The 12671-nt window shown below is 40.3% G+C and overlaps 1 protein-coding gene across 1 annotated transcript in view; it reads left to right on the top strand.

Moving 5' to 3' along the window:
- The window catches only part of TOP1 (DNA topoisomerase I), a 95208-nt gene that overhangs the window by 40257 nt on the left and 42280 nt on the right, over positions 1 to 12671 (top strand). The window contains exons 4-7 of the mRNA XM_047852436.1: positions 5527 to 5650; positions 6597 to 6652; positions 9810 to 9905; positions 10963 to 11038. Of these exons, the coding sequence (XP_047708392.1) occupies positions 5527 to 5650; positions 6597 to 6652; positions 9810 to 9905; positions 10963 to 11038 (352 nt within the window). The remainder of the gene's footprint in view (positions 1 to 5526; positions 5651 to 6596; positions 6653 to 9809; positions 9906 to 10962; positions 11039 to 12671) is intronic.

Below are 12671 nucleotides of genomic sequence, written 5' to 3'. Positions count from 1 at the left end.
AGAGGACAGTTTCTGTTTTCTTTAACAGATTTAAATGGTTTCCCATTGCCAACGTCCTAGCTTCCCAGAATATCGGACACAAGTTTGTTGTTTTTTTCCCCTAAAGAGGTACCAAGTGCCTTCCCGGGACAAAAGGAAAATACTTTTTCCTCCTGGCTTCTTACTGCCATCTCCCTACTTCCACACTTCTGCCTCAGTGCCTTAGAACCCTGGTCAACCTTCTCTGTTGTCTACTCAGCTCCAGCAGGAGGTACAGACCAAAGGTTTCACTGTCACTTTAAAAATAGTGTAGCATGGGTTACTTTTTTTGGTAGAATCTGGAGATGTGGCTTTGAATCTTTCCATTTGTTCTCTTTGGCATTGCCTTTTGCTTGTCCAGGCTCTGCTAGTGTGGTGGATCTAAACCCCAGACAGGAGCCCTAAGCCAAGGAGCCAGCTTCTGTACCTAGCCAATAATTGGTGCTTTCTCTCCCAGGATTCTAATGGTGAAATTAATATTTCATCCAAAAATGTGACCATTACAGAAGTTCTAGGAATGTTAGCTACTGTCTGTATTTTGGCCTTCAGTATATCCCAGACTAAACTCATTCTTAAATTTTTTCCTTTTTTTTTTTTTTTAATATTTATTTATTTTTGAGAGAGAGAGACACACACACAGTGTGAGCTGGGAGGAGCAGAGAGAGAGGGAGACACAGAATCCGAAGCAGGCTCCAGGCTCTGAGCTATCAGTGCAGACCCTGACGTGGGGCTCAAACCCACGAACCGCCAGATCATGACCCGAGCTGAAGTCAGACGCTTAACCGACTGAGCCACCCAGGCTCCTCCAGACTAAACTCATTCTTAAAACGCATTTTTTTCTTATATTTGGGTTTCTTACTATGATCAGTAGTAAGCCTTTCTCCTAGTTGATGTCTCTTATGTCACCCCACTGAAATTTCTTCAGTGTTTCAGTCATCTGTTCACTGCCTCTGAATTGGCCAGTATATTAAAGTCTATTTTGTGACTTTGACGTATTGTGTCTATTTTTTTAAAGTTTATTTATTTTGAGAGAGACAGAGACCATGCTAGTGGGGGAGGGGCAGAGAGGAAGAGAGAGAATCCCAAGCAGGCTCCGTGCTGCCAGCGCAGACCCCGATGCAGGGTTTAAATTCACAAAACTGCGAGATCATGACCTGAGCTGAAACCGAGAGGCAGATGCTTATGACTGATTGAGCCACCCAGGTGCCCCTGACATTGTGTCTATTATGTGTGGAAAAGTTGGAAGGATCAGAATAAAGATGAAGGTAATTTCTCTCAAGACAAGCAGTCAACATATGAACTCTTCTACACTGGTCAGAATTTGTATCAACTCACTATCAGTGGAAAAGATGCTGCTCATTAAGCCACCATGAAAATCAAACTAGTTTTAAGCCTTCTGGAAAAAGAGGTACATGTTAGGAAATCCTCAGTGATGATGAGTCAGTCTAACTGATCCCAGATTGGCTCCATTTATCTACCACTGACCTAATCCTGCTTCTAACCTTCCGTGGCGCAGCCTTAGACATGCTTCTGTATCACAGGTCTTTGTACCCCACGTGCATTTGCCACTTCAGGTAGATTCCCAGGAAAGACTGACACTGGGTCTTGCTCATTGCCAGCACTCCTGCCAGCATGGGAGTTATGGATGAGGGGGTAGGACTCCAGTACTCTGTTCTCTGTTTTTGGACACAGGGACAGGAACAGCACCTGACAAGTAGACTTGTTAGCCTTGTGTTCAGGGATTCATAAACTCTAATTTTTAACAGTCCTAAATTGTCATCTGAGCTCACTTAGTATAAAAATCCTTACTGGCTCTCTTGCATCTAAACGATTGGGAATGGAAGAAAGTGAGTTTCTTTTGGAAAGTCACATCAGTAGTTCCCATCTCATTCTGGTCTTTGGTTTAATTATGACTTATAAAAGGGGTATTACCTAGCCGGTACTTTGAATTTCCTGAATAGATTTCCCTCTCGTTATGTAGGCAGAGGAAGTATCATTGACTTTTTTCACTTTCCTGGGGGTGGCCTGGGTACTGTCACATTGCTTTGTTGTTTGCTGACTTCTTTTCCTTGATCTCTGTTTGGTATGATAATGAACAGCAAAGCTGAAAACTGGAGGGCTGTGTGTACACTTACAGGTAGGTTCCCATGCTGTGATGGCCAAAAGGCCAGAAAGCCAGTCCTAGCGAAACAGACTGATGTTCTTTCTAGGAATTGCTTTCATTGAGAAAGAAAGGAAAGTGGAAAGGAAGATGGAGCGTTCCTAAACTTAGATTCCTAAATCAACTGTTTATAGTTTCATGGGAAGAAAAAATAAGGAACAACTATCCCAAAGGTCTTATCATTTCAGATATCCAAGATGTCTATTCTAGAAAGTTTCTCCTTGTTGGTACAATAAAGTTTTGACTTGTGTTTCAAATCTCAGACTGGCCATGCATCTTTCTCTAATACCGGTCTACTTTAAGTAGTAGGTATCAATTTCATGGACATGTAATGGTACTGATTTGGTGGAAAGTACTTTGAACTGGAGGTGGAAATACTGAATTAAATCCCAACTTCCCTTCTTTCTAACATTGTACCTTTGAATTAGACTTTGAAACACTGACTCCTCTGTTTCTTCATCAGTCTAAGAGGATAGTAAAATCCACCTCACAGGTGAGGATTGCATGAAATGTATGTGAGAATACCAAGCACAATGCTTCTTTGGAAAGGGGGAGTTTTTCTTACTGTGTGTGTGTGGGGGGAGGTATTTATCCATAGGTATTATGGATGTAATTGTTCCAAATTTTTTGCTCTTAGGCAAAAACTTGTGTAGATGGCCATTAATTCCTCTTATAATTAATGTTTAAAAAGCACTAAAACTACAGTGCTCATCTAATGGAATAGTAACCTCACACGGTTTGCTGTAATGGGATTTTGTACGTGTAAGCTTCTGAAGAATTCATGGCAATCTTGGCATCTTTGCTCTTTGGTTAGTCTAAAGTGGGAGAGAACTGGAAGTAAGAGTGTTAAGGGAGTCGGGAGCTGTTTTTGTACAAAGTAAAGAATAATATTTTGGTAAAACATTGCATCTTGGTAAAAACCAGTTAGGAGAATACACTAAGTGGAGGTGACATTGTTATCATGCTGAGCACAAGAAGCATGGTGGGACACTGTCACCATATGCCTCCAAGTACACTGAACTGGGCTCAGCCTTCATGAGTTAACAGAAAGTTTGCCTATGGAGAAACTTGTTACTTCATTTTGTGGCACATCTAAGTAACAACCTAATGAGAGCAACAGAGGGAGGAGTATATAAACAAGTGGAAGTTGACATCATTTTCTTTTATCTGACAGTTCCTGGATCTTCCTAAGCCTGTAGTCCTGTTCCTACTAGTTCCTCTGTCCTCCTGGCTAGATTTCATAAAGCTTTTGCTTATTTATCACCCAAATGCCTACCTCGAGTTGAGGCTTCTTTCAAACAAAGAGATGTGTGTGACAGAAGATGCCCTTTTGATCCAGTTTCTGCGCCTCTCCCCTAACTGGATGCCATCATTTGTTTCTCCCTTTTGGCCTTTTATGTACCCAGGTGTGCTGGCCAAATCTCTTTAGAACAAACCCCATGGGATGAACATAGCCTAATGAGATCATTGTTGGTAAAATCTTTTTCTGGGCTGAGGCTAAATATGACAGATGGGAAATTCAGTGTGTGGTGGCAGGGTAGGCAGGAGCCGATGCTACCTATAGGCCTGACTGTCCCTGTGAGATGGGGTTGCTGCCAGCTTCCTGTGTCTAAGGTGGGCTCCCCAATGCATAGCACTTGAGTTCACCCTCCTTTTGTTAACTTGTGGAATATATTGGTTGGTGCAGTAAACAAGTTTCATAAACTACCTGCCCAGCGCACTGAAGAAAACACTCATCTAGGTCGTCTGATGTTCTGCCACCCTAAATATGTGATTTTGCTTATTGCCACTTTAGTTTTTATCCACATGCATGCTTTTATATAGTTGCACTCATTTTATATATTCCTTTTTTCCATCTGTGGTCATAGGCATTGTATGTATATATCTGTAGGGCTTACAAATTATAGCACGATAGCTGCATAACATCTTTATGCAATGTTATTTCCCAAAGAGAAACTTCCAGGATCTAGATCCTAGGGTATGAACATTGTTTTAAATGTTTTTATTTTTGAGAGAGTGCAAGTGGGGGAGGGGCAGACAGGGGGAAAGAGGATTCGAAACGGGTTCTGCATTGACAGCAGTGAGTCCCATAGGCTTGAACTCACGAACCCCAAGAATACAACCTGAACCGAAGTCAGATGCTCAACCAACTGAGCCACTCAGGTGCTCCTAGGGTATGAACATTCTAATGGCTCTTGCTTTGTAATGTCATATTTAGTTTTCCAGAGGAGCAGTTCCTTTACAGTGGTTACCAGTATGTCCACAAAACCCTTTAATTTTTTAATGAATTAAAAAAAATATTTTATGTATTTTTGAGAGAGTACAAGCAGGAGAGGGGTAGAATGTGGGAAACAGGATCTGAAGTGGGCTCTGTACTGACAGCAGTGATCCTGATGTGGGGCTCAAACTCACCACTAGATGATGACCTAAGCCGAAGTCGGACGCTTAACCAGCTGAGTCACCAAGGTTCCCCGTCTACAAACCCCTTTAAAAGCAAGGCTTTAAACATTTAGCACAGGATATGTCTTTGCTTTTAGCTAGGTCTTTTCTTATTGCAGGGTTTATAAGCCACCTCTGGAAGGGACCAGCCTTGGAACACCTGGGTGACTCAGTCGGTTAAGCGCCCAACTTTGATTTCGGCTCAGGTCATAATCTCATGGTACGTGAGCTCGGACCCCACATCAGGCTCTGTGCTGTCAACGCAGAGCCTGCTTCCTATCCTCTGTCCTGTCGGCCCCCTACGCTCTCTGCCCTTCCCCCCCCCCCGCACGCGTGTGCTCACGTGCACGGGCTCTGTCTCTCTCCCTCCCCCTCTCCCTCCCTCCTTCCCTCCCTCTCAAAAATAAATACACATTAAAAAATTTTTTTTTAGAAGGGACGAGCCTTTCCTAGTTAAGCTAGCAGGAAACATCTACTGTGTTGGGCTGTCATTGGGTGTACATAGTCACCAAATGCATTTTTGTGTCATTTGTTTCTACCCTCTCACCTCAGATGTGATTGCTCAGTTTGGAGCTTCCATCATAGTTTTTGCTGGCAGACTATTGTAGAAGCCCAGTCTGTATATTATTAGTCACTTAACAAAAAGTCCTGGTATGTTTAGAATGACTGTGTTTCTCTTTGGTTTCTTTGCTCCTTCGAAAACATAAAAACATCAAACAAGAATAAAGAAAGTACAGTAGCCAAGAGCTTCTACTTGAACCTTCTGTCAGGATTGTTTGTTTAAAGCATTATAAGTTTCCATGGTTTCATGTCATCTTAGGGTATCTTGTGAGTTGATCTTGTGAAATGAACCCTTGTGGTCCCTACTCTGGGCTAACTCTTTCTTTTCTTTTTTTTTCTTTTTACAGTGAACATAAAGATTCTGAAAAGAAACACAAAGAGAAGGAGAAAACCAAACACAAAGATGGAAGTTCAGAAAAGCATAAAGACAAACACAAAGACAGAGACAAGGAAAAACGAAAGGAGGAAAAGGTACAGAACTTTCTTTCCAATGAGGAAGGAAGAGCTGTGAGATGTACTTTTCATTTTCTTTATCTATAAAAGCAGGTAATGAAAGTACCTTCATTGCATAGTAAAATCCCTTGGCCTTTGAGTGAAAAGGTCTCTGTCAGTAGACTTCGGCGTCAGTCACAGTCTTAAGCAATGAAGACCAAAGCCCTTTACCACTGAATTTCACAGCACCAAATCTATCCATATCGTTATCTTACTTTAAATGGCATATGGATAAATGAAGAATGTAGAGTTTCTGGAAATGTCAGCTTTCTTTCGTGGGGAAAATAATTCTGTTTTTGGGAGAAGGCATAATGCCATGTTGGTCTTTTGTTGAATGAAGGTCCTTCCTGAGTGAAAACTTAGTGATGCTGGTGCCCTTTGTGGCTTTTGGTTCCGTAACCAGTACAGGCCTTCTCAAAATGGCTAGGCTCATCTGGCTGCAAATGAGTGGTAAATCATTAAAAAAAAGTCATTTTTATTTTAGTTTCTGAGAAAATAGTGTTGGTACTTGGTAAATTCAGACAATATGAAAGAGAATGTAATGAAAATTACACCTTCTTTCACCTCTTGCTCATTGTCCTTCATCTTTACCTTTTGTTTTGTTTTTTATTTTCTCTGCACACTGCCAAGGGCAAATCCTTGAGAGGTGGAGTATATTTATTGTGGGAGGGGGACCTGCCATCATTTAATGATAAAAAACTGTCATTTTGAAGGGAAACATTTCTTAGTAAATTGGATAATTCACCCTGAAGAACTGTAAAAAATGAGTCTTAGGAAAATGTCAAGACCTTTAGTTCACCTGTTCAGTTTTGCTAATAATAAGTCCGTCTGTGATCAAGAATTGAGACCACATGTTCTCAAATCAGAGCGAGGCTTCTTCAAATTTAGTCCTGTCAAGGTACTAACCAGTTACTATTATTTTCAGGTTAGAGCCTCTGGGGATGCAAAAATAAAAAAGGAGAAGGAAAATGGCTTCTCTAGGTAAGACTCCTCTGCTACCTTGGCTGTTCTTTTTCTTGGCCAGCTATGCATGTTGTAGTGTTGTCTGAACTTAAATAAAATATACTGACTTGACCCACCTCTAGGTTCCCAAGGAGGTCAGTAGTGAGAGGACTTGCTCTAAGCCAATCTAAGCATTTCCAAAGTGTCATTTAGTGAAACTGACCAGCACATTGTCCAGAAGGCTATTTTCAGTGGAGAAAATTGACAGGAAGAAATTTCTAAAAATTCAGATATAATTTACATACCATAAAATTCACCCTTTAAAGGTGTACAGTTTGGGTGCCTGGGTGGCTCAGTTGATTAAGCGTCTGACTTTGGCTCAGGTCATGATCTCACAGTTTGTGGGTTTGTGCCCCGCATTGGGCTCTGTGCTGACCGAGCTTGGAGCCTGCCTCAGATTCTGTGTCTCCCTCTCTCGCTGCCCCTCCCCACCTCTGAAAAATAAACATTAAAAAAATTTCTTAAAAAAAAAAAGTTTACAGTTTATTGGTTTTTAGTGTATTCACAAGGTTGTACAGCCTCCCCCTACCCCACTTTCTAATTTCAGAGCATTTTCATCACCCCCAAAAAGAAACTTCATATTCAGTCAGTAGTAATTATGGATTTCTTGAAGAAAACTCTACTCTGAATTCCTCCTTAGTAATACAGTAATCCCCCCTTATCCACAGTTTTGCTTTCTGTGGTTTCATTTAGCCACAGTCAGGAAGTAGATGATCCTCCTGACATACCGTCAGAAGGGCGGTAGTAGCCTTAATGCTACGCACAGTGCCGACATCATTCACCTCACTTCATCCTATCACATAGGCATTTATCATCTCACATCAGCACAAGAAGGATGAGTATAGTACAGTAAGATATTTTTAGTGAGGAAGAGACCACATTCACATAAATAATTTTTATTAAAGTGTTTTATAATTGTTCTGTTTCATTATTAATCTCTAGCTGTGCCTAACTTATAATTTTATTGCAAGTATGTATGTATAGGAATAAACATTGCATATATAGGGTTCAGTACTCTGCGGTTTGAGGCATCTACTGAGGGTCTTGGAATATATCCCCTGTGGATAAGGGGGCACTACTGTATTCTGAGGCTCATCTGTAGAAGCTTACTTGATATATGTTTTAGGGATTGGTGTAGATTTGAGTAGAGATACACGATTTCTTTTCAAGAAGAAGAGGAAAATGCACTCTCGAGTTTGGTTTTCCTGTACTGTTTTTACCATTTTGATTCTCTTCATCAACCTTAGCTCCCTAAAAAAAACATGAAAGTCCCCTCTGGTTTCAAAAAATAAAAAGTTTATGGTCATATATTCTCATTTGTTCTATTGAATGACAGAATGGTTTTTCTGAGAATTGGTGGAAGGGTTTGCATATTAACTAGAGCACAGTGTTGGGGAATTTTGCCTCCTTGGAACTTCGAACTTTCAGTTTCGTTTGAGAACAGTTTTGAAAATTCTGCTGTGTACTCTGAGTCCATTGACTAGGAGAAACAGGTGCCCTCTTCAGGCACATTTTGTAACTGTTCTAGGAATGCAGAATAATACAAGTCAAGAAGCATTAGAGCTGAAAGCTTCCCTAGGTGTTCTGATTTCTCACAGTGAGTACAGGGTAGCTATTTGCTGCCAAGAGACCACCTAGGACTTTCATTAAACTAACACTAAGATACGAATAGACTCTCTGGACTTGGTGTGTAGTCCAGGATTCAGTTTCAGAAATTCCATGTTAGAAGATCAGGAACACAGCCTTCCAGGCAGCCTTCCATTCACTTTGCCAGACTGCTTGCTAGCTTGCAGGTTTTTTTTGTGGACCAATCCAGATACTTTACTGGGTGGAACACAGTTTTACAGTAAATTGTTTTACAAGTGCTTCCTTCAGGCCTAGTAACCCTGCCCACATGTTGTTAACTTCACCCGTGATAGTACTAGGATCTAGCATTTACTTAACTAGTTGGGTGAATGACAGTGTTTCTTTCCTTCTGGTGCAGTGTTTGGAGATACTGGACTCTTGACACTATGTTAGTAATTTCCGTGGTGAGGAGAAGCAGCTATAGAGATTGGCATTTGAGGAGTGTGCAGGTGTAAGGAAGAAAAACTGATCTCTTTAAACATTCAGATTCTGTTACAAGCAAGTGGATCCAGTATGCTTGGGGAATTGGGGGGTGGTAGCATTGAAACCCTGTGAATATCTTGAGTGTTCTTGGCAGCTGACTCTGGATGCTTATCTCTTGGAGCCCTTAGAAACAGATGGTTTCATGTTGGGAGGCATTCCCTGTACTGAGTTAGCTTTGTTGTTGCTTCTGTCTGTGAACTGTGAGGTTCTGCTGACTTAGGCCAGGGAACATCCCAAGGTTTGGTGATTGCTGGTCCCACGGTTTTGTGTGTGTGTGTGTGTGTGTGTGTGTGTGTGTGTGTGTGTGTGTTTAACTTGTTCCTTCCTATTTCTGGTTCAAAATAGTTGTCTAAGAGAATCATCTTTTTGTATTCAGAAGGCAAAAAGTCTTAACAAAAATAGGGCAAGGCACTCTCCTGTGTATAAAGTAAGTAAACTCTGGGAGGAAGTTGAACAATGAATAGATTTGGCTTGGAATAACTGCAGTTTCTTGTCATTTAGCACATGCACTTCTTTTGTTGTAATGTGAGCTTAGTTATTTTTCCATGTAACTAAGGTTATTTTCCATTAGAATCTTAAGATACAAGTTCGAGAAATAAATTTTTATTCCCTTCCTTATAAAAGCTGTATTTAGCTTTTGGTACTAGAATAATCAGTTTGCATCATTGGTGGGTTTAGATACATGTTCATGTTGTGGTTTGGGTCATGCTGGCAAAGACCGCGAAGATGCAGTAGGAAAGAATACTGACTTAGATTAAGGAGTCCTGATCCCAGATTTTGATATTGCCTGTTCACCTGTAAAATGGCGGGCAATACTGCCTACTTCACAGTAGATACTTCTACTCTTCTACTTCTCACAGTAGTGAGAATTAAGTGTAAGGAAGTGAAAACCTTTATAATTTGTACAAGTGCATGTTGTTATCCTTGTATTAACTACTTCTCAGTGAGATGATTTATCCCTACTTTGCAGTACTTAACAAACTATAGACATACCAGTCTCATTAACTAGTCTTTTTTCCCTCTTCAGTCCACCACGAATTAAAGATGAACCTGAAGATGATGGCTATTTTGCTCCTCCTAAAGAGGATATAAAGCCATTAAAGAGACCTCGAGAAGAGGATGAGTGAGTATTTCTTATTCCTTGATTTTTGGAAACAAAAAAGGATTTGTTTAAACAGTAAATGCGATGTATGTCTCTCCAGTTTGCAGAAAAATGGCATTGATTGACTTTAGTCATTTGGAATTTGTGATTAATGGTCTGGGCAGCTTAGTCATCTTTGATTTATAAATGTAGGCTTTGCTAAGCAAATAAGTAGTGTACCTGACTGATGCTTAATGCAGAAATACTTATCTTTTTATTTTTTCATATTTAAAAAGGTAATGCCTGTTTATTGTACAAATTTCGAATAATATAGAGTTCATCAAGAACATTTAAATTATTCAAGTTACTTTAAATTTATTATCTCCTACCACAGATAAGTTTTTACTGTTAAAGCAATTTTTCCTAGGTTCTGTGCCTGTCCATGCATTCTTTTTTGGGTTTTTTTTGTGTGTGTGTGTGTGCCTGTCCATGCATTCTAAGTGAAGTTTCAGTGTATAGAGATAATAAAATTGCTCTTAAAACAATTATTTGAGGCTTGTGTGTACCTCTTTCTCAGATTCAGTGAGGTTAAGTTCTCCTCATTATAATTTCAATCTTGTATATCTTCTTATACTCCAGGAATCTATAAAAGATTTATGATAGAAAGTGGGTGGAAAGGGAGGAGGGAAAATACTTAGTGAACTCATTTGTATTCACTTAGAATGCATATAGTATTTCTTTCCTCCCCTTTCCAGGTAGGTATTACTTTGTGGTAGCTGTTGTTGCGCTGGGCATTTGGTCCCCAGACTTTCATCTTCTAGTGGTGTCTGTTTCTGTAGATAGCCCTCCATCCCCCATCTCTTCCAGGCCTGTATATAATATAAATGTTTTGTTCTATGTAGGACTATAACTGTTAGTCCTTGTTAGGCCTTCTTGACTTTCTCCATTCCGGTTCTGACTGTGGAATCAATCCCCAGCCAAGAATAATAGTCATGCCTGCTTTGGAAGCCTCCAAGAGGAGTTTGGAGGTCCTGATCCTGTTGGTGAGAACTACTGAGTCAAAGTTGTGTTAATTGCATGTTCATGTTCCCCTTTGTAGTGCTGATTATAAACCTAAGAAAATTAAAACAGAAGATCTCAAGAAAGAGAAGAAACGAAAACTGGAGGAAGAAGAGGTTAGTAAAGAGACTGTGGCCCTTGGAGGCTTGGGTTTGGAATAGGGAGTTTTCCATAAGACAGCTTTTGAAGGCAGGTGAATTTTAGGAATTTATTGGTCTTTCGTAGGGGAACTGCTAAGAAAGACGTGTAACAGTTGCTGTGGCACTGCAAGTTTTAAGATCTTTCTTAGCCTTCGTGGGTGACTGCCCATAGCTCTGCTGCTAGCTGATGTTCTTGGAGAAAGTACACCATCTTCATACCTGCAGAGGAAGTGTTAACAAGAAATCATACTTTGGCTTACAACCCAGAAGAGTTTTCCCTAAGAATGCTTTTTAGTGCTCTCATATCTAACAAAGCTTGCTCATCACTTACTTAGGGTAACTCTCCGTGTTTAAAGGTCTTTAATGGGTGCTGCTTGGACATATGATGCAATCCAAGCTCTTTACCACAACTCCTCCAGATCTGGCCCCTGCATCTGGTACCTCCCTTCATCTTGTGCCTCTTCTCTAATTTAGCTTGTTCCAGACACACTGAATTCCTTTGTTTCTTTTCCACACTGGATTCTTTTGTGCTTCACAGCTTTGTGTAGCACATGCTGTTCCCTCTGTCTGGAACACACATGTTCTTCCTCCCTTCTTCTCCTGGCTTATCACCTTCCTTAACATCTCAGCTCATCACAAGTACTTTTCTAGGGGTTTGGTTTTATGCTTGTAGTAGATTTAAAATAATATGGTCCCTTCTTTTGACACTTCCTATTTCTTATACTAAAGAGTTATTAGCAAGTAATTCAAGTGAAAGATGTTAGAAGATCACCGGAGTCTTACATCTTGCATTCTCAGAAGGGGTTGAATGAGTTCTTGGCTCTTATGCTGTGTTTGTGGTTAGCCATGGTCATGGGCAAGATGGATTCACAGGTATTAAGTCACTAGCACATCAGAGTATGAGCAGTAAAGATAGTAATAGGAGCAGTGGGTTTTAAGAGTGTAATCTATTATAGTAGTAGTAAAATTTATAATAATTAAAATTAAACATAACAGATGCTTACTGTGTGTCAGACACTATTAGTGCTTTAAATGAATGATTGATTTCATTTCATCCTTACAATCACCTTTAAGAGGTAAATACTGCTGCTATCCTCTCTCCATTTTACAGATGCAGAGACTGAGGTATAGAGAAGCTGAATCATTTGCTTGAGTCCTACTTACTACTAAGTAGTAAAGCCAGGATTCAGTCCCATGCACTCTGATTCCAGAACCATTACACTAGCTACCATGTTATCTTGTCTCCTGCATGTCTTTGCTGACCTTTTAACTCCACGGGAGGGAGAAGAGTCTGAAGTGAAATCACATTAAGATTATTAATGAGAAGGAGAGCCATAGAGAGAGATGATCAGGTCCTAAGTTAGGAAACTGGTTTTCCTGACAGCTAGCCCGTTCTTAGCAGTGTCAGCTTATGAGCACCCTCTCAAGGAATCGAGAGTGAAATGCTGAGTGGTTGTGGTAGTCACCCCACTTTTGTGTACATTATCAGTACAGACTAGTGGGTAAAGAAATACACACAACTTTAGCTTTTCGATGCTTTCTGTACTGCTTTTTTAGGCCTTTGCTGCACTAATGTAAAATAATACCTTTTTCACAGTTTAGAAGGAGG

Source organism: Prionailurus viverrinus, chromosome A3, assembly GCF_022837055.1.
Source record: "Prionailurus viverrinus isolate Anna chromosome A3, UM_Priviv_1.0, whole genome shotgun sequence".
In the NCBI taxonomy this organism is placed as follows: domain Eukaryota; kingdom Metazoa; phylum Chordata; class Mammalia; order Carnivora; family Felidae; genus Prionailurus; species Prionailurus viverrinus.
This window is presented reverse-complemented; position numbering and strand designations above follow the sequence as displayed.